The following is a 22,513-nucleotide window of genomic DNA, read 5'->3' on the forward strand; positions in this document are numbered from 1 at the left end:
GTCTGCTTGTGGTCTGCGCGACGCAGACAGAAGAGCCTGCGCAGAGTTTTTCATAAAAAAACAAACAATGCCTTAGTGTCTTTTAAGCTATCACTAACTTTGAAGTTCTTATTTCTAGTATGAGACCTAACAATCTATTAACTTACACAGTAACACATAGACCACATGCTCCCCTGCCAAGATCACTAACTTTGAAATTCTTGTCTTCTTAGATGTTTGTTATGGGAGATCTGGTAACTTCTTTTTATTTTCTTTTATATGATTCGAACATATTAAATACAAACAAAAAAAAAATTACAGAAGTTAGTACAATACACGCTAAATTACGACCTAGTCTGCTTTGACCCGTGGTTTCTAGAAACCACAGTAGTGATCATTGTCTATGTTCTATCTTATATTGATCTTTTAATTTAATCATCATATAGCAGTATTATAATAATCAAGTAATATCGCGGATAACATCTAATGATAAGATGTGTAATGTTTTACTCATTTTTAAGAAGTCGAAGGAGTTTGAGAAAGCTTTTGAACTTTTTAGCCATTGTAAAAGGTTCAACTTTTGAATAGGGCTAGTATACAGGGTTCAACTTGCAATTAATCCATGTATTCTCCCCTGAGAAGATGAGGGAGCATTAGCTGTTTTTGTTATTATTAAAAAAGAAAACGTAAATGATTTTTTTATTCGACCCGTGTATAGAGGAGTGTATCCAAAAATTTTCATATTAAAATGAGAAAATTTTGGGGTTTTCTGCGCATTTCGTTCGAATTTTGTTTCAAGCCATGATTGATAATATCTCAAGCAACATGAGACGTTAAGTTTTACCCAAGGTTTTCACAAGTATTTTCGGAATAGCTGAAAAGCAACAAAAGCTAGGGAGGAAGACTGGAATTGAAGAAATGAGTTTGCCATTAGCAAAAATTATCAAAAAGAAGTTTTATTGTATGACATGCTAAAAGTGGTAATTGATGTATAGACAAAGGGAAAGAATGTGGCATATTGAGGTTGAAGTTTGGTTTTGAAATAAGCAACTATTTAGGCATGTTTTAGGGTTTTAATTTTAACCCAAATAGAGGGAGGGGAATAATAGGCAAAAATTGCGATGGTCATGGATAAAATTTTGGATTTCTGCTTCAAGGAAAAGGTGTATTTTGAAAGGATAGGAAGTGAATTTTTTTTTTCGCACTTATGAAAATGGTCAATTTGTTAATTTGGGTTGTGTTTTATAGATGCCAAGTTTAACATGTAAAATAGGGAGTTAATTACTGTTTTCGTCCCTGTGGTTTGTTAAAAATCACTATTTCAGTCCATTAGTTTAAAAATTGTGATTTTAGTCCCTGTGGTTTCACTTTCGTAACTGTTTCAGTCCCTGTGATTTCACTTTCGTAACCATTTCAATCCATTTATTCTGTTAGTACATGGACTGAAATGCTTACGAGGTGGACTGAAATGGTTACGAAAGTGAAACCACAGGGACTGAAATCGCAATTTTTAAACTAATGGACTGAAATAGTGATTTTTGACAAACCACAGGGACGAAAACAGTAATTAACTCTAAAATAGGAAAGACATGGACAGTAAAGGATATCGTTGCAAGTCTTCTAAGGCTCTTAGCGCGTTTAAATGCCAACTCTAAAAGGGCTCCTCATGCTGAGTGTGAGGTGACAGACAACTAGAAAAAGCGCCTAGAAGTCTTGAAGCATAACGATTTCGCTAAGTGACCTGAAACGTGCAGTTTTGTTGAGGTCGGCAGCGCTTTAGGCGCTTCTTGTATATGCGGGGCTTTCTTGTGTTTTCACTCTAAATATACAAAAAGTAGAGAGAGGGAGAAAAGTTTGAGTGTTAAGTGTATGTAAGAAAAGAGGGGGATGTTGGGTGTGAAAGAAAAAAGACTTCGTACATGGGAGTTGCTTGTAAGTTGTGTTTTTTGGGGTGGTACTTAAGAGTTCTTCTTCTTTGGTTGTACATAGAATTTTTTTGTGTATTTATTATCTTTTTTAGGTGTTTAAGAAGTAACAAGCTAGAAAAGAATATCTTGAATTTGTTTATACGTATTTTTTAGTATCAAGCGCCTCGAGTAATGTGAGGCTAGTGCCTATGCCTCGTACCTTGGCTTTTGGGATCCTAAGCGCCTCGTATGCCTCATGCCTTTTTAAAATCAAGTATGTGTACATGTGTGCACATATACATATTTAGGTTAGCTCTTGCCAATAATTAAAGGTCTGTTTGGTATGGGGGTAATGGAATGGATGGGAGAATGGAATGGACGAGATAATGGAATGGATGAGGTAATGGAATTGATTATTACCATTCCATGTCTTGTTTGGTTACCATGTGAGAATGGAATGAACCATTACTTTTTGTTGTTTGGTATGCGAGAAAAGACGAAGGAATAAAATCGGATGGCGGTGGTCAATGATGGGCGACGATGGTGGGTGGTGATAGGTGGCAATTGTAGTGGCGGTGGTGGTGGTGGGTGGAGATGGCGGCGAGTGGAGACGGCGACGGGTGGTGGTGGTGGGTGAAGGTGGGTGGCAGCGGTGGCGATGGTGGTGGCAGGTAGTAGCGGTGGTGGTGGTTGATAGCGATGACGGAGGTGGGTGGCGACGGCGGCGGTGATCGGAGGTGGCAGCGGTGATGATCGAAGGTGAGTGGTGGCGGTGATCGAAGGTGGCAACGACGATGGTGGGTGGCGGGAATGGAGGTGGGTGGCGGCAACGACGGTGGCGGGTGGCGGCAACGACAGTGGCGGGTGACGGCGGTGGCGGGGGTGGCGGGTGGCGGCGAAGGAGGGTGACGGTGGCGGATGACAGTGGTGGTGGGTGGTGGCAACGGTAGTGAGTTGTGGTGTTGTTAATGAAGGGTGAAAAGGGAATGGAATGGAAAAAAACCAGGGGGAGGGATGGAATGATTGAGGGAATGAAATGCCTTTTGGAATGAGTGATTCCATTTCATCGACCAACCAAACACTCTTTTCTTCGTTCCCTCTCAATGGTCCATTTCATTTCACCTCTCATTCCTGCATACCAAACGCTACCTAAGTTCTTGTTTGAGTTTGGCCCTGATTTGGTATGCATATATATACCAAATGTGAACTTTCATATAAAAAACAATAATCTATACTATATAATAAAAGAAACCATTTCCGGGACACTTGTCATCATATTAGACCATTTCTTATGGATAATTATTATTTAGTTTAATCTCTTATAGATAATTATTATTTAGTTTAATTTTTTATGGATAATTATTATTTAGTTTAATCTATTCTAATTAATTATAGGTAACTCTCCTACTAAATATTATTTAGTTAAATCACTAAAACCAAACTTTGTGATAATATATTATTTATTTTTATTTTCATTATTAAAAAATTATTATATTGATTTTATTACATATTACATAATTTTTAACCAAATTGTATATAGCTTTTAATATTACTTTATATATAAAATTAGATCTATTACGGGTGTTTTTAAAAATATAATCTATTTTATATTTTATCACTAAAATAACTGCTTATTTGCTTCTTGAATGACATGTTTGATCGCTTTATATTTTTTTCAATAATCATCTCCGTAATCACCATATCTATGGCGTGCCGAGTATATCTATTAGTTTTTTTAAATATAATTTTCTTATTATTTGGTATATAAAATAATATTTATTCAACCCGTGTAATACACGAGTGTTTTTAAAGATATAACTTTTTTATTATTTGGTAAACAATATTACATTTATTCAACCCGTGTAATACACATGGTTTTAAAGATATATTTTTTTTATTTGGTATATAAAATTACATTTATTCAACCCGTACAATACATATGGTTCTTATAGATATATTTTTTATTATTTAATATATATAAAATCAAATTTATTCAAACCATGCAATAAAAGAGGTTTTAAAGATATATTATTTTATTATTTAGTATATAAAATTTATTTATTCAACCCGTGTAATACACGGGGTTATAAGCTAGTATGACGATAAATGAACCCCCTAAATAGGCCAAATTAATTAGGCTATTGTTTTACTAAAAGGGTTTTGAATTTAATTATTGGTTTTTGTTTAAGAAAAAAAATTTATGAAAAAATTTAAAAATTTTGGGTACCCGGGGAGAGTGAGCCCTGTGCGATCACCCACCGGCCACCCACATATGGCCTGGGCCAGCCCTGCTCATATACACGATGTATATATGTCTACGGGGATACATATACCTATGTGTATATGTATTAGTATACCTATAACCTATATGTAGAGGTGTACATATAATAATTTAGCAGTATACACACACACCTATACCCATCTATATATTTGGGTGTGCACCTATATGTATATGAAAGCTTTAGTGTTCTACAGTTAAATCTAACATTTTATTTGTGCGAGTTTACCCTAAACTAGTATACTATATTAACCTTTGATGTCAATGGCTTTCTGCTACAGTCAACTGAATGGTATTGATGGGCTATTTGTTTAGTTGAATAATTTTATCAAATCTCTCTGGTTTAGATATATATGGCCATTCTCAGATGAGATGGCTATGATCAACTTTAGAAACCCTAGAAAGCAGATCACAAACAAGAAATGCTAAAATGACAAATCAAGCCAGATTAGATGCTCATATATATTCCATACAAGTAGAGAGGTCAATCTTCATATATCAATGAGACATGTTGATGTATAATGATGATTGGATGCGGAAACATTTATAGGATAATCGTGCTTATGGAAAGTTTTCAAGAATAATGCGTGAATACTAGGGGGGTGTTTGGGATTCCTTTTAAAAGTGACTTTTGGAGCTAAGAAGGACTTTTGAGAAGGAAAGGAATCCCAAACACCATGTGAGAAATCCTTTTGAAGTAAAAGGAATCCCAAACACCATGAAAAAAAGGACTTTTAGAGCAGATTATGTCTTCAAAAAGGAGATTTTGAGAAGTTAGGATTTCTTACTTATTGAATTTGAGAAGGACTTTTGAGAAAGACAAGTTGAAAAGGAATCCCAAACACCCCTTAGAGGTGACAATTTCAGTCTATTTACTAGTAAATGAGTCGACTTGACTATTGTTTTGACTTTTTTCCTTTTGTGTAGATTTACCCTTCGACTTTGATTGTTGACAATTACAACACTCAACTTTCTAAGCACTTTTTAATCGAGTTTTACGTGTTGGTATAAATTCAATTTGATTTACATTACGACGTAAGTTTTTTTTTTTTTAAATAAGTCGGGTCAAATATTATATGTTTTCGTGCTTTTTTTATGTATGCTTTCAGTTGGTCTATGTTTTCACATTAATTTGGTTCTAAAAATGAGCCAGGTTAAATATAATACGTTTCATTAGACCATGTCAATTCAAGTTACTTTACGTTTCAACGTCGCCGTAAAAATAAGTCGGGTCAAATATAATACGTTTTCAGTTGGTCTACATTTTAATGTAAATTTTGTTCGGAAACGAGTCGGGTCAAATATAATACGTTTTCATTAGACGATATAAATTCGAGTTACTTCACCTTTCAACGCTGCCGCAATGCGCAGAGAAATTTACTAGACAAAAAGTTGTTTGTGGGTAAATGTTCCAACTCATATTATGATGATCTACTTTAATCCGAACACGTTTCAGTCTGTTCTAAACTCAAAAAGCTTCATCAATGTCTAAACCGGAACTCACTCCCTGTTTGCAAAGTCTCATAGATCAACTGAAGCACCTAAACGTCTAAGCGTACAAGATGACATAGCACTTGATCACAAAATAGCTTCTCCCCTAAGTGTAAAGTATAGGTGAACGGCAAGCTACCCCCATGGTTTGCTAACCAGTTATTGAACCGGTCTCACTCGCTACTAGTTCACTAGTTTGATCAATGAACCATCTTAAAAATCAGATGACGTTAAAGTTAGTTATAAAAACTTTATATTAGACTTAATACCATATTAATTAATGTTTAAAAACAAGGATGTTTTTTTATGAGAAACTGTTATCGAAAAACTTAAAAGACTCCATCAATACTCTACTAAATAATAGATAGGAGCGCAAGTGAGGTAGAGAACTAGGGAAAACTAGAGTTGAATATGAAACCTGTGTCGGTATATTGTAATTTTGGGTATATACAAAGTATTTAAAGAACTATACTGTTTTTATACAGAAAAGATAAAAAAAGTAATATAGACTTTTTTTTTGGACGACTTCGTATTTTGGCCACCGTACTCCCCAAATTGGAGAGCCCTGTTGCGTCACTCCGGCCAGACTATGTTGTCTTAACCGTGCCCATGCTGGCTTCCGAGTTTGGCTTGGGCATTCCTCCGGGAAACCATACCGCCGGCTGCCATTTGACAATCGTGCCACCATAAGAGCATAACACTCTCTGGCGTAACACACGTTGGGACGAAAACCCGGGTGGGCTCGGGATTCGAACCGGAAACCTCGCACAAGGTCTAGCTCAAATCCTTCATTGCGTTAATCCACTAAAAGTGACACAAGTGGGGATCGACCTTAGGTCTGCAGTAGAGAAACCAAACCACACCACCTACCACTATGCTACAAGTTGGGATATGTAACGCAGACTTCTTAATCAGAAAAGAGTTGATAAATTATTTTATTTTGCCTTCCAGAAATACAACATTAACATCATTGGAGATTAGTTGGAAACACTCTTTAGAGGGGAGCAAAAACCGATCCGTTTAACTGAAAACCAACAAAACTGAACCAAAATTAACTGAAATCTGAAGATCGGTTGTCAGTTATTTTTTGTACTCTCGGTTAACCGAAATTAAGCTAACCAAGCAAGCCATTCATATTTTTATATAGGGTAAGGATAGTGTAAAAAGGGCCTAAAGTATGAGAAGTGTATTATAACACTATATATAATACTATATAACACCATATAAACACCGTATAACAATATGTAACACCATATAATACAATATAACACTATGTAACACTATATATCATTATATAACAAATATAACACTATACATCTATCATAGACATGCTATCAGACAACCTATAGTGTTATATTTGTTATATAATGATATATAGTGTTACATAGTGTTATATGGTGTTACATATTGTTATACAGTGTTTATGTGGTGTTATATAGTATTATATATAGTGTTATAATACACTTCTCACACTTCTCACACTTTGAGCACTTTTTACAGGATCCTCTACCTTTTTATATATATCTAGCTTTTTTATCTTCATTTAGGGATGGCAAAAATACCCGAGCTCGACGGGTATACCTGAAACCCAACACAAATGGGACGGGAATACCCGATACCCGACGGGTATTGGGCCGGGTATGAGATTAGTTTTAAAAAATTTCATGGGTATGGGAGTGGGTGATACCCGATTACCCAAAAGCACATACTCGTTTATCCGAACTATATACCCGATCATATACCCAGATTTTTTATTTTTATTTTCCATTAACCCTTGTCTATTTGTGATTTATTTTAGTATGTTCGAAAAAATAAATTTTCGCTTAGTATATATATTTGATAATAGTATTTATATTTTGTATGTGAAGTATATACATATAAGTATTATAAGTTATTATTAATTTATGATAACTTATATTGTGTAATGTACGTTTTTAATTTATAATAGTTGCTGTATAAATAAAATATATAATAATTATAATAGTAAAAAAATGTATTTGGAAACCCCAACATATATCTTTTAACAACTTAATGGGTATACCCGATACCCGACGGGTAATTACCCGACAACTACCCGACGGGTATTGGGTCGGGTATGGGGCATGATTTTACACGCGTGTATGGGTATGAGATTACCAATACCGGACCCATTGCCATCCCTATCTTCATTTCATGTATTTTATGTTTTATAACTCCATTTCGTATATTTATGCGTCCCATTCTTGTATATATACCTCAATTTTTATGTCTTTGAACTATCGTTTCATGTATTTATACCTCCATTCTATGTATTTTTAAGTAAAAAATGTAGTCAAAATTTGGTTTGGTTATTTACCAAGCTAACTGAACTGAATCAAAACCGACAAATTAACCGAATAAACCGATTTGATTAACCCTTAACTTCGGTTATGGTTAAGGCTGATAAGTGAATCGAACCATGCACACCAGTTATACAAATGTATAAGAGATCACGAGTTAAAATTTTTAAAGTTAAATGCTTGGTTGGTCCCTGTGGTTTATAAAAAAATCATACTTGGTCCTAGTAGTTTACTAATTACACGCGTGGTCCCAAAAGTTATAAAAAATAAACTCGGTTAGTCCCCTGACCTAACCTCTGTTAAATTTCTCAGTTAAGTTGATGTTAAATGACCAAATAGCCCTCAACAATTAAAAAAATAAAAGTAAAAAAATAAGAAACAAAATGAGATGGGCCCACCCATCATCTTCTTCTTCACCCCCTCTCTCTCAAATACCAGCTCTCTCTAAAACACCAGTAACCCCCATCAGCCATTGCTGCCGGAAAAACGAGCCCACCACCACACTGCCGCCTTCGCCGGAGAAAAATGAAACCACCACCACCTCATCTTCTTTCTCCTCTCTCTGTCCCTCTATCTCTATCTCTCTCTCTCTCTCTCTCTAAACCACTACCATCACACTCTTGCCACCACCACCAGAAAGATCAAGAAACTCATTTTTTTTCAAAAATATCAAACCTCTTCAACAAAGAAATTTAGAAATACCAAAAAGACTTCAAATTTGTAGGAAACATCTGCATGTATAATGGTTTTATGCACCAAATCCAAAAAAATCTTTGTTGAACTCAAAACACTGACGGTACCACCATCTTCTTCGGCAAGCAACCTCTTGGCACCGCTTTCTTCTTCGGTCATTACCAAACCAGATGTGTACCATCTCCGGCAACTTCGTTTTTCAGATCTGAACCATCTCATGCTTCGATTGAACATATGGAAGTTATGATTAAAGACCTAATCCTTGTCGGCTTCATTTTTCAGATTTGAGCTCGACCCTATGCCATGAATCTGATGTAACCACCGGACAACAATGGCTTCCTTTTTTAAGTTAGATCGATACAGATGGATTAGAGAGGGAATGGGGGTGTTTGGTGGTAGTGGGTGTTCGGTGCTGGAGGGGAGACGGTGGTGGTGGGTGTTTAGTGCCGGTGGTTGTTCGGCGGTGAAGGAGGGATGTTGGTGGTGGGTGTTCAATGGTGGTGATGGTGTTACTCTTGGGCAGAAGAAGAAGAAGTGGTGGAGAGAGAATTATGATTTTAATTGTTGAGGGCAATTTGGTCATTTAACATCAACTTAACTGAGAAATATAACAGAGGTTAGGTCAGGGGACCAACCGAGTTCATTTTTGACAACTTTTGAGACCACGCGTATAATTAGTAAACCACTAGGACCAAGTATGAAATTTTTGCAAACCACAGGGACCAACCAAGCATTTAACTCAAATATTTATGACAAGTAAAATAAAGTGTTTTTACATTTAAGCTTAAAAGATTTAGGAGATATAACACAAATATGTTTGATTAGTTAGGCAAACATTCTCAGAATCTGCAAAAGTTATTTGTGATATATCTTGTAAATATATATAATAGGTAAAGGATCCTGTAAAAAAGGCCTAAATTGTGAGAAAGGTGAGAAAGAATCTCAGCCATTAGATCATTCCATATTAATTTTATTAGATCAAGGTTATATTAGTAATTATATAAACAAACCTAATTAAGGTTCAAATCTTTGTAACCGATTTTTATGAGTTTTTTTAAGGAAATTCGATTTTTGAATATTTTATCAGATCATCTAAATCTTTAAATCATCTCGATCTCTTAATCATTATAAATTCGCTTTCAGTTTCTTATTTTTGATCACGCATACATACTGAATTACGCATACAATCGTTAATCTGATTCATATTTCTTTCTTCATGGAGAACGACGATCAAGGTATTTATGTATCTTTTATTCGCAGCTTATTTATGTAATTGTAATCAATATTCAATTACAATAATCTGTTTAATTGTAGTTGTCAATTTTTCAATCATCTGTTTTTTTTATTGGAACTCTGATGAACACCAGTTATAACTCTGTATGTTGTGTTTTTTATACGTGCATGGTGTTTTTATGTATGTTATCGAAGTTGAAGCTAGTATGTGTTATTTATTTAGGTTGATGATGAGTCATGGTGTTTTTTTCCATTGGATGTTCCTTACAGGGGTTTTATAAGTACATGGTGTGTTTTCATATAAATAGAGGCTGGTTTGCTATAACAGTTGTTTGTGGTGTTATTTTAAACACATTATGTTGTGTTGTGTTTTTTACTGTAGAAACATTTAGTTGATGATGAGTCATGGTGTTTTTATGTAAGCTAGGGTGTTTTTTTATACGTACATGGTGTTTTTTCGTATTAGTAGAGGGTGTTTTTTCATAACAGTGTTTATGTGGTGTTATTTCATACGTATTATGTTGTATTGTTTTTTTACTGTAGAATTATTTTCACAGGATTTCAAACCTATCAGCCGGTTGGGAAACTACAACTGTCACCAAACTCCGGTAAGAAGACTTATTTACCGGAGGTAGATGAATCGCTTAAGCCGAGGGATAAGATGACCTTTGACACAGTGAACAACGCATTCCTCTTTTATCAGAAGTATGCAATGGCTTCAGGCTTCACTGCCAGGAAGTCTTCTCAATACACACATCATGGTGTTATAAAATCTAAATGGTTTGTTTGCTCCAAGGAGGGGACTAAACCTTTTAAGGCGATCGATACATCTAAAAAGATTGACACCTCAAATAATGGGTCAAAGAGGAAATCTGTTCGACGTGTTCCTTCTATAAGGACTGGGTGCAAAGCACGTATGTGTATAAAGTTAATGCCTTCGAATCTATACGAGGTATCTTCTTTTAATGAGGCACATAATCATTTTTTTGTTGATGAGGAAGATAGGCATCTACTCCCCTCTAACCGAGGTATGAACTATATGCAAGAGCAAGCCGTTAACGCGTTGAGTGCCTTGAACATTGGCCCTGTGAAAGCGTTTAATATCATGAGGACATTGTATGGTGGGTTTGACAAGGTTGGGGCAACCAAAAACGATTTTAAAAATTTCAAGCGAGACCTGAACAGGTATATATCGGAGTTTGATGCTGATATGATGATTAAACGGCTTTTGAGGAAGAAAGAGTACATGCCTAACTTTTCAATGGAGTATATAACATACGAGAATGGAGTTTTAAGGGGTTTGTTTTGGGCAGATGAAGATGCCAAAAGGAATTTTTCTGTGTTTGGTGATGTTGTTTCATTTGATGCCACATATCGTCGTAACAAGTAAGTTTCGTAATTATTATATTTATTTTGGGCTTTACAGCTTATTTTTTTTCTTAAGTATGTGTAATTCATTTTTATGGTGTTTTTATTCTGTATTTGTTTTTTAGGTACAACATGATGTTTGTTCCATTTACCGGCATCGACAATCACAATCGCAATGTTACTCTTGGTGCCGCTATAATAGGAAACGAAACTGCTGAAACTTACAGTTGGTTGCTAAATGTGTTTCGTCAAGCATTTGGCCGTGCCCCTCCGGTGATTGTCACCGACCAAGACCCATCCATGAAGAAGGCTATTGAAGATACATGGCCCGAGAGTAGACATAGGCTATACATGTGGCACATCATGGACAAGCTTTCTGCTAAGGTGTTTAGTTGTTCGTCCTTTTAACCTTTCTTACTACTTTTTAAATACTTTTTGGTGATTATGGTGTTATATGTTTATTCAATGGTGTTTTAGGTTGGTGGTTGACGGGTGGTCCGTAGGACAACCTTAAGGCTTTTAAGATTAATGAATTCCCATATTGTATCCGGTTATTTGCTTGAATTAGGTAATCACAAGATGTTGATGATGCAGGTGTTAAAGTGTGCAAGACGCGAGTTTTAGGAGGCACGGATGGATACTAGAAGTTGGCATAGTCAAGATGTGAGGGACTCAAGGGAAATGAAGGAAACAAGAGCAAAAGGCTACTCAGCTCCGTAACCTACGGCCACTGCCGTAGGCTACGGCACCTTGACAAGTGCTAAACTCATCGCCGTAAGACAGGAAAGCAGGGCCGTAAAGATAGCTGGTCGCCGTAAGCTACGGTGATGAGCCGTAGCGTACGGCGCTATGTTGAGTCCCGGGATGATACTGACCGCCGTAAGCTACGGCAGGCGGCGTAGCTTACGGCGCCGACTGATCCAACATTGTAACTCCCGCATTGATTGGTCATTTTATGGAGCATTATGGAGTTCAATGATGTGCTTTTCGGTTACCACTTGGAAGAAACGAATTTGGGGACTATATTTAGGGAGTTGGAGTGAAAGAACACTATCTTATCATCTATCCTTGATCACCTATCAAACAATCTTTAGCTTTTTCATTAGTTTTTGTTGGTGGAACTTGTGAACACTGTTTTCTTTCTATTTTGTCATGATGTTAGCTAAAGCCATGAGTGGCTAGGTACTTTGATGATTATCTTGTGGTGAAGGTTTGTGTTAGACTTTTGTGTTCTTATCTACATTTCTAGAATAACAATTCATTTTCATTTGAATTGATTGTTATGGTGTATAATTGGTTGTTAGTAACGTGTTGATTCTTACGTTGAACTAATTAGAAACCATACGTTCTTGGTGCCGTTGGCAATCGGGATATCATGGGTATAGTTAGGTTTGGGTAAGGGTTGATTGATCATCGGGTGATAACCTCACGTTCTCGGAATCTGAGTACTTAGTCCCCTTTCATCACTGCAATTGTTTATACATGAACTATGTCTATGTAGTTCTTTCTAGTTGAATGTTAACACAAAAGTTGAAACAAACCGGATACACAAGATAGTCATTTGTCTCTCAATTGTTTACAATCTAATTTTCAATTCGCAAATAGATTAATTAATCTTAGTTTTTAAAACCAATCAAATCAAACCAACTCTTAAATTTTACTTTTTCTTGCAATTAGTTTAAATTTAGTTAACTTAGAGAAGCACTTCAAATAGCACATTTTCCACAAACTCCCTGTGTTCGATACCCACTTGCCACTATTTACATAGTTGTTCTTGGGATTAAATTTGCGTGACCACGACATCACGTCAAATTTTGGCGCCGTTGCCGGGGAGTAGTGCGCAACGTGTGTTATTTTTGTTCTTGTTTTGAGTTTGTTATTTTTCTGGTTTACGCTGGGTGTGCTAGTGTGCAGGTATTTACAGGTGCATGCGTACTAGGAGCTCTCACAAGCTATCACCATTGGCATTTGATCCAGAAATCGAGCGAACTTTGCGAGCAAACAGAATTTTGCTAAGGGAAAATACAATCAATAGTTCACCAACAACACCAATTACACCACTTCGATACATGGATCCACCACCACCACCACCCACTACGGGTGAATTCACCTCATCATTTATACCAACATCCACTCAACCCTCACCAAATACTACCATTCCACCAAATACTACCGAACCCACCATACTTCAAAATGTTACACCAACCAACACCACACAGCCCATTACTACCCAAGAAGAACCAACCGTCACATTTAACCCTTCCACTACTATACCACCATTATCCCATTTTTTCCCGGGTGCGGGTCCGTCATATTCGAGCCATACTATGGCACCAATTTCGTCTATTGTCCATGCTACACCGTATCGACCACCAAATCAATCGGGTTTCCAATACTCGACTATTCCATTTGGGCAATCCTCGGGAATTCAAGGAGATGGGTATGATGAAGGTTATGAGGAGTTTGAAGGTTTTGATGAGGATGGGTACGGTTATGGGGGTGATGGAGAACAAGGGGAGTACGGTTATATGCAAGGCCAAGTACAAGTTATTCCAAATGTTGGTGGGGTGCAACAACAACAACTCATACCTCAACATATTAGGCCAAGGCCACAAGGGCCGCAATTGCAACGTCCGGTTCCTTTGCAACAAGTTCGACCACAACAGGTGCAACCGCAAATTCAAAGGCCAATTCAACAACCAATGGTACAACAAGGGCCCATGCAAAGACCAATGGGTCAAGTTCGTCCACGAGGTCGATTTGGTGTGCCAAGGAGGCATCTTAGGGAAAATGCAAGGGGAATTGAAGCACATTTTAGACCGGTGATTACTCACAATCCTTCACCGGTGGTCATTCCTCATAACAACCAAGGGAGAACTTTTGAAGTAAGAACCAATTCGTTACAAAGTTTGCCGAAATACAAGGGGTTAGCAACGGAGGAGCCTTATTTCCATTTGGAGGCGTATGACTCAATTTGCAATACTCTTGGGAGTCAAGGATTTTCGGCCGATGATATCAAGTTGGTATTATTTCAATTTTCTTTGGAGGACAAGGCAAAGAAGTGGTTCTACACTTTGCCTTCGGCATCTATTTATACTTGGGCGGAGATGCAACAAACAATTTTAGACGAATTTTATACCGCCAAAAAGACCAATGATGCGAGAAAAGGGTTGAGGAGCTTTCAACAACAACAAGGCGAAATGTTCCATGAAGCTTTCGAGCGTTTGAACATGATGATTAAAAATTGTCCACACCATGGGATTGAGCTTTGGGAGTTAATGAACGCTTTTCATGAAGGGTTGTGTGCCGAAGATGCACGAGATTTGATGTCCATTACAAATGGGACATTTGGCACAAACTATGAGCATGAGGATTGGGAATTTTTGGAACAAATGGCGATCACCTCAAAGAGAAAGGCTCAAGCTTCAAGGAGAGCACGACCGGCCGTTACCCGAACACAAGTGCATGCGGTTGATGATGGTAACATACAAACTTCTAATAAAATTTATGATGTTTGTGCATTGTGTAATGAAATAGGTCATGCGGCGGAAAATTGCCAAGGAGTGGTGGAAGGGCAATTTGAAGAAGTTCATGCTGTTCAAGGTCAAGGAGGGGGTGGTAGAAATTTCAATATGAATTCTAACACTTATCACCCCGGGTTGAGAAATCACCCGAATTTTCGTTATGGGAACCCTTCGAATCAATCAAACCCGAACTTTCAAGGTAGCCAAGGGAATTATGGTTCGCGCCAACCGTACAATAATCAAAGTGGATATCAAGGTGGGAACAACCAAGGATACCAAAGGCAATATCGAACGGGTCAAGAACAAGGGGGGTCTTCGGGCGGTAATGAAATGATGGAAATGTTGAAGAGTATGCAAGCGGAGATGCAAAAGAGGAACCAAATGGATGACGCTCGCATACAAAAGGATGAGGCGCGAGACAAAGCAATCCAAACTTTGACCACTCAAATGGGTCAACTTGCCACCGAAGTGTCCGAATTGAAGAAAAGCAAAGGTCAATTACCAAGCGACACTAAGGTAAATCCATCCCATGGTACGTCAAGAGGTAACAATGTTAATATCCATCATGTAAGTGTTTTGAGAAGTGGGAAAGAGTACAAAACCAATCCTTCACCGGATTTGGTTGAGGGGGTGGTTGAGGATATAACGGGTCAAGAAAGTGAGGAAGAAAATGAACCACCCATTGTTTCTTCTAAAAAACCCAATTTTGAGAAACCCGAAATTATAAAAGAAAAAGAAAAAGTAAATGAGGGTGAGGGGTCTAGTGAAGTACCGTTTCCTTCGGCTTTATTAGACCCGGGTAGAAAAAAATTTATTTCAAAACGGGGTCCTCAAAAAGAGGAAATGTGGGAGGTCTTCAAACAGGTTAAAATTAATCTTCCTTTACTTGAAGCTATTAAACAGGTGCCCGCTTATGCCAAGTTTCTAAAAGAATTGTGTACTCAAAAGAGGCAACAAAAAGTGCCTAAATTGGTAGACTTGACGGAGCGGGTAAGTGCGGTATTAAAAGGGGACCTTCCTCCTAAGTTACAAGATCCGGGAACGCCTCTAATAAACATTCAAGTTGGAAATTTTCAAACCACAAGGGCGTTATTGGATCTTGGAGCCGGAGTAAGTATCCTACCGGGGGGGTTATATGACCAATACGATTTTGGTCCATTGAAGCGGGTTGAGACAACGGTTGTATTAGCCGACTTGTCTCATAAACTTCCCCGGGGTATCGTACGGGATGTTATAGTTAAAGTTGATGAATTTTATTATCCCGTTGATTTCCTTGTGCTAGATTACTCATCCGCGGACCCAATTCAACAACAAAATGTTATTTTGGGTCGGCCATTTTTGAACACCGCACATGCTATTATTGATTGTCGTTATGGCACAGTTGATATGACATTCGGTAATAGAAAAATGAGGTTGAATGTTTTTACTAACGGTACTAATGTGTATGGTGATGAGTGTTTCTTAGCAGATTTCATAGATGGTTATGACCCGAAGGAGTTCGAAGAAGAAATTTTGGGTTCTTGTGTTTGTGATATGTCTTTGCAGGTTCACACATGTGAGTTAGAGGTAGAAGAGAAAGAGCAAGAAGCCCTCGCGGTAAAGGAAGGAAGTCCACCATGGACTTACCAAACGGATACATTACCGGTGGAAATCGACTCGGGCACAAAGCCTTCTTTGGAAAGTCCACCAAGTGTGGAGTTGAAGGAGCTACCAAAGCACTTAAAGTATGCATTTTTGGGGGAGAATGACACTTTACCGGTGATCATTGCTTCCAACTTGGAGGTAGCTCAAGAGGAAGAATTGATGCGGGTGTTGAAGGCTCATAAGGCGGCGATTGGGTGGACGATAGCCGATTTAAAAGGCATTAGTCCATCCATTGTGATGCACAAGATTATTACAAGTGAGGACGCAAAGCCGACCCGTGAAACACAAAGAAGGTTAAATCCGAATTTGAGAGAGGTGGTGAAGAAAGAAGTTATCAAGTGGTTGGATGCGGGGATCATTTATCCCATTTCGGATAGTGCATGGGTAAGTCCAACGCAGGTAGTGCCTAAAAAATCCGGCATCCAAGTAGTGAAAGATGAACAAGGTGAGCAAATCGCCACCCGCCCGGTAACCGGGTGGCGAGTGTGTATTGATTATCGGAAATTAAACGCGGCTACCTCAAAAGACCATTTCCCGTTACCCTTCATTGACCAAATAATTGAGAAACTTTCCGGTCAAAAATATTATTGTTTTTTGGATGGGTATTCGGGATATAACCAAATTGCTATTCACCCGGACGACCAACACAAAACCACGTTTACATGTCCATATGGTACATTCGCTTTTCGGCGAATGCCATTTGGACTATGTAACGCCCCCGCCACGTTCCAAAGATGTATGATGAGTATATTTTCGGACATGGTCGGGGAATCTCTTGAAGTGTTTATGGATGATTTTTCCATTTTTGGTCCAAGTTTTGACTCTTGTCTTAATGAATTAGAAAAAGTTTTAAAAAGATGTGTTGAGACAAACTTGGTACTAAGTTGGGAAAAAAGCCATTTTATGGTTCAAGAGGGTATTGTTTTGGGGCATGTTATTTCGGACCGGGGGATGGAGGTAGATAAAGCAAAGATTCGGGTAATTTCATCTTTACCCCCACCAAAGAATGTTAAAGGGGTGAGATCTTTTTTGGGACATGCGGGATTTTATCGAAGGTTTATTAAAGGTTTTAGTGTAATTACAAAACCTTTATGTAACTTGTTATTAAAAGATGTTCCCTTTGATTTTACTGACGAATGTTTGCAAGCGTTTCATGTTTTGAAGGAACAGTTGGTGAAGGCTCCTATTTTGCAACCACCGGATTGGTCAAAACCGTTCGAGATTATGTGTGATGCTAGTGACACGACCATTGGAGCGGTTTTGGGTCAAAGGGTCGATAAGAAGCCGGTGGTGATATATTATGCAAGCAAAACTTTGTCCGAGGCGCAACTCAACTACACCACAACCGAAAAAGAATTATTAGCGGTGGTGTATGCCTTGGACAAGTTTAGATCTTACATTTGGGGGAGCAAGGTAATAGTGTATTCGGATCATAGTGCGGTCCGATATTTGATGGAAAAGAAGGATGCGAAGCCCCGGTTGATTCGTTGGGTGCTTTTGCTACAAGAATTCGATCTTGAGATTCGGGACAAAAAGGGATGTGAAAATGTTGTTGCGGATCATTTGTCCCGAATCCCGTTGGAAGGTGTTGATGACCCAAGTGAAATCAATGAACGGTTTCCCGATGAACACTTGTTGGCCGTCTCTACTTATGTTGCACCTTGGTATGCCCATTACGTTAATTATTTGGCTAAGGGTGCAATGCCAAATCATTGGACTAGGAAGAGACGACAACAATTTCTTAGTCAAGTGAAGCAATACATATGGGATGAACCCGACTTGTTCAAAATCGGGGCCGATCAAGTGATACGAAGATGTGTTCCCGAAACGGAAGTTCTAGAGATCTTGATTCATGCTCATTCATCGGCGTGTGGAGGGCATTTTAGTGGGAACAAGACGGGTTATCGGGTGTTATCTAGTGGGTTTTATTGGCCCACGATTTTCAAGGATTCTTGTGAGTATGCCCGGAATTGCATCAATTGTCAAAGAATGGGAAGTATTTCGAAACGTGATGAAATGCCGTTACACCCGATTTTGGTAGTAGAAGTATTTGATGTTTGGGGAATAGACTTTATGGGTCCTTTCCCAAACTCAAATGGGTTTTTATACATATTGGTTGCGGTTGATTACGTGTCGAAATGGATTGAAGCTATTGCCACAAGGACCAATGATCACTCCGTTGTATGTAAGTTTGTGCAATCTAATATTTTTGCTCGTTTTGGTGTGCCTAGGGTGATAATAAGTGATGGCGGTTCGCATTTCAAAAATTTCAATTTCGGGAAGTTGCTCAAGAGATACAATGTGAACCACCGCATTGCCACACCTTACCACCCGCAAACGAGTGGTCAAGTGGAAGTATCTAACCGGCAAATTAAAGAGATTTTAATGAAGACGGTGAGAACGGATCAGAAGGATTGGTCAAGCAAGCTTGATGATGCGTTGTGGGCCTACCGAACGGCTTACAAAACTCCACTTGATACCACTCCTTATCGGATGGTTTATGGGAAAGGATGTCATTTGCCTATGGAGTTGGCACATCGGGCGTATTGGGCAATTAAAACGGTAAATGCAAACTATGATGAAGCGGGTCGGGCAAGAAAGCTTCAATTGAATGAAATTGAGGAAATAAGGGATCAAGCCTATGAGTGTGCATCTGCATACAAAGACAAACTTAAAAAAGTTCATGATGCGAAGATAAAGAAGAAGAACTTTGAAGTGGGTCAAAAGGTGTGGTTGTACAATTCAAGGTTGAAGATGTTCGCGGGAAAACTAAAAAGCAAGTGGATGGGTCCTTACGTTGTCCGAAGAGTGGGAAGGTTCGGTGATGTTGATATTCAAGACGAACGAACAAACAAGCAACAAACGGTGAACGGGCATCGACTTAAACCGTACTTGGAAGGTAATGATATCAACAATCTCGAGCTAGATAAAGTGGGCTACATTTTACGCCCAGTGGATGACGAGGAAACGTGAAAGAGGCCCAGGTTTGGTATTTGTAAATATTTAGTGTAGTTTATTGCGTTTTGAATAAGTCTCGTTTAAACCGGTGTTTGAAACAAGTGTGGGGAAGTTTTTATGGATTTCCCGAACACAGTGTTGAGGACAACACGGGTTTTTAACGGGGGGTAGGGTAATATTTTTATGTTTTATTAAAATTATAAAAACACTTAAAAAAAAAACAAAAACAAAGGTTTTCAAGAAAAAATTAGGCCCCCCTTAAGCCCAGTACTCGCCGTAAGCTACGGTGGGGGGGCCGTAGCTTACGGCAACAACATATCCAAAACAAGCTTACGCCGTAGTGCTCCTGTCTTACGGTGCACCATTTTTGCCCAGATATGGCCGTAAGCTACGGCAAGGAGCCGTAGCGTACGGCGCCGAGCGAGCTTGGGGTCTTCTTCCGTGTCGTCATTTTGTATATAAAAAAAAAATAATAAAATCCGAAAATATAATAATAATAATAATAAAACTACACCCCCAACCACACATCTCTTTCATTCATCCCCAACCACAACCTCTTCTCTTCTTCTTCTTCTTCACTTCACCTAAGAACCCTAGCTTTCATATCTTCATAAATCTCTCAAATCAGGCCCGATTTCATTGATTTTTGGGTCATTTGTGACTAAAATTTCACAAGCATTCCGATTGTGGGTAAATTTTTGGAAGGAAATCACGTTTTCTGGTCCGAACTTCAAACCCTAGGTGCCGAAATTTGGGGCTTTTTGGGGGTTTTTTGTGTGAACTTCAAGCTTTAGTGATTCTCATCTTCTACAACACCAAGGTATGCAAGTTCTTTCATTTTTTGAAGTACATTGAGGTTTGTAAGTTTTCATTATGTTTTTGCTTACACACTTGCTTGTATGAGATAGAAGATAGAACTTTGTGAACCATTGAGTGTTATAGGTATAAATGTGTTGATGTCTAATGAAGATTTCTTTGGAAAAATTCTGATTTTAGGGGACATCATGCCAAAATTTTGTTTGAAAGAATAAAATTTTGGGTTTTTGCACATCTATACCTATAGCATGAAGCAAGTGTGGGGAAGATGGGATAAAAATAACTAACTTGAATTGTTTGCTTGGTTTTGAATGTGTGTAGGCATGGCGTCTAGGAAAGGAAAGGGAGTTGCAAGTTCTTCCCAAGGGGATGCGGCACAACAAAAAAGGAGGAGATTGGCTCGGATTGGTGACCCGGACTCGGAGGAGGATGCACCGCCAAGGGGGCCAAAGCCGGATTGGACAACCGGCTCATTGTTAGACCAACCCGCGGAATGGAGAGAGGATCTATTTCACGAACAAATGAACAAGCTAAAACAAAGGGGAGAAGCATTTATTTGTGAAAAAGAAATCCGGGAGGCTGATTTTGCCCCATTCGGGATCATAGCCAAGTTTAACGCGTTGGGTTGGGGGGCGGTCACAAAATGTTATGATGGCGAGAAGAAGAAAATGTATGACACGCAGATTCAAGAGTGGGTGGCATCACTTGAATGTCCCCCATTCAAGGCTCCAAATAAGATGCGGTTAGTTGGAAAGTGTAATGGTGTGAAGGTAGAGATGTCGTATGACTCTTTGCGCCGGGTAGCAAAGTTTGATGATGGGCCGGCCAATGAGTACATCTACCCAAGTCTTAAGGATCTTTACCATGAGCCCGCTAAACATCCACAATGGCAAAACATGCTTGATTACCTCTTCCTTCCGGGCACAACACATGGGAAGTTATATAGAAGAAATTTAAGAATGGAAGCGAAGTTGTTATTGACGTTGTGCATGTACAATGTCATGCCAAGGCGAGGTGACAAGATGGAGGTACGGTTTCAAGAAGTGCCAATCTTGTATATGATGATGCGTGGGTCACCCAAGGTTCCTTTCCGATTTTTGGTACTAAACAACATTTGGTTGAGCAAGAATAGTGGGGAAAGGAAGATTATACCTCATTGCCGGTTGATTACCGCATTGCTTAAAAAGTATGGGGCGATTAAGGGAGATGAAAAAGGGTCCTACAAGAGGTTTAGACCATTCGACCTTAAAAATCTTGGGTCGGATTGGACTTACACGGAATCGGAAAGGTTTCATAAGTTGAAGACGGATGGTAGAAGGTGGAGAGCCTTAAAAGTGGATGCGAGACCGTTAAGACTGGGAGAGGAAGAGGAACCCGAATCAATGGATGATGAAGTGAGTGGGGATGATGATTATCGTGAAGACACTTTCACGGTAGATGTTCAAGTAGGAGGTGTCGGTCAAGCGGGGGTTCAAGGAGCTGGCATACAATCTGGTTATGTGGGTAGTGCATTTGACTATGCACAACAGGCTTATGACCCGTATTGGGCCTATTCGGGGGATATGGGTCAAATCATTCAACAAAGGCGGCCACCCACATTCGGTGATTGGAGTGAACAAAACCAAGTGCTATTTGATCAACAAACATTTATGGGTGCTAGTGTGGAAAGGGCTATTAAAAGAAGCTACGATAGAAATGAGCAATGGAACCGTGCTCATAGATATGCCCGTGAAGAAGACACAAACAACCGTTACTTGGATGATCGTCAAAGACGCATGCATGACCAATGGCATGCGGGGCAGCCAGTTGTAGGAGATCCACCCATTGTGGACTACACCACATTGCCACCATATGATGGTAGTGTGTCATACCCCACCCCGCCATTGCACCATTCTCAGTGGGTGGACCCGCATGCTATGAGTTATCAACAAGCAAATCCAAGTAGTGATCAAGGAAGCAGTAGTAGCGGTGGAGCATTTGGTTTTGGTGAGTGGACGGATATGATGACATCCATCTTTGGGCCTCCACAGCCGAAGTATTACTAGCCAGGTCGTATTTCGCTCCTTTGTACATTTTTGTATATATGTCTATGTGTTTATGTTTATGTTGAGGTTGGGAGGTTGGGTGGTGTTTGTGTCAATATGTTGTTGGGTTGTGTGAGTTGGTGGTGTCTTTTATAAAAAAAAAATGGGTTTGAGAATATAAGCAATTGGGGATGTTCTTGTTGAAAGCGATCTTTCCCTCAAAACCATACATTGGGACAATGTATCCCAAGTGTGGGGATGGGGGAAATTTTTGAGAAAT

General features: G+C 38.8%; 2 protein-coding genes and 1 non-coding gene across 3 annotated transcripts; 2 read left to right on the top strand and 1 right to left on the bottom strand.

The window, feature by feature from the left end:
• The first annotated feature begins 10,435 nt into the window (after positions 1-10,435).
• Positions 10,436-12,540, top strand: LOC110878386 (protein FAR1-RELATED SEQUENCE 5-like). The gene is made up of 3 exons (XM_022126686.2): positions 10,436-11,285; positions 11,393-11,651; positions 11,862-12,540. Exons 1-3 carry the CDS (start codon positions 10,561-10,563, stop codon positions 11,889-11,891), a joined length of 1,014 nt encoding a protein of 337 aa, XP_021982378.1. The 5' UTR covers positions 10,436-10,560; the 3' UTR covers positions 11,892-12,540.
• Positions 12,541-14,423: 1,883 nt separating this feature from the next.
• On the bottom strand, positions 14,424-14,529 carry LOC118483097. Its single transcript, XR_004869576.1, has one exon. It is a non-coding gene; the product is annotated as a small nucleolar RNA R71 (small nucleolar RNA).
• Positions 14,530-20,071: 5,542 nt separating this feature from the next.
• Positions 20,072-22,513, top strand: LOC118480186. Its single transcript, XM_035974904.1, has 2 exons — positions 20,072-20,213; positions 20,531-22,513. The coding sequence occupies exon 2, from the start codon at positions 20,533-20,535 to the stop codon at positions 22,252-22,254; it is 1,722 nt and encodes a 573-aa protein (XP_035830797.1). The 5' UTR covers positions 20,072-20,213; positions 20,531-20,532; the 3' UTR covers positions 22,255-22,513.

The sequence above is a fragment of the Helianthus annuus genome, chromosome 1 (assembly GCF_002127325.2).
Source record: "Helianthus annuus cultivar XRQ/B chromosome 1, HanXRQr2.0-SUNRISE, whole genome shotgun sequence".
In the NCBI taxonomy this organism is placed as follows: Eukaryota; Viridiplantae; Streptophyta; class Magnoliopsida; order Asterales; family Asteraceae; genus Helianthus; species Helianthus annuus.

Coding starts and splice junctions, on each gene's coding strand:
- LOC110878386 (XM_022126686.2), top strand. CDS start 10,561: ATGACCTTTGACACAGTGAACAACGCATTCCTCTTTTATCAGAAGTAT. Junction 11,286..11,392: donor GCCACATATCGTCGTAACAA/GTAAGTTTCGTA, acceptor TTTGTTTTTTAG/GTACAACATGATGTTTGTTC. Junction 11,652..11,861: donor TGGACAAGCTTTCTGCTAAG/GTGTTTAGTTGT, acceptor TTGATGATGCAG/GTGTTAAAGTGTGCAAGACG.
- LOC118480186 (XM_035974904.1), top strand. CDS start 20,533: ATGGCGTCTAGGAAAGGAAAGGGAGTTGCAAGTTCTTCCCAAGGGGAT.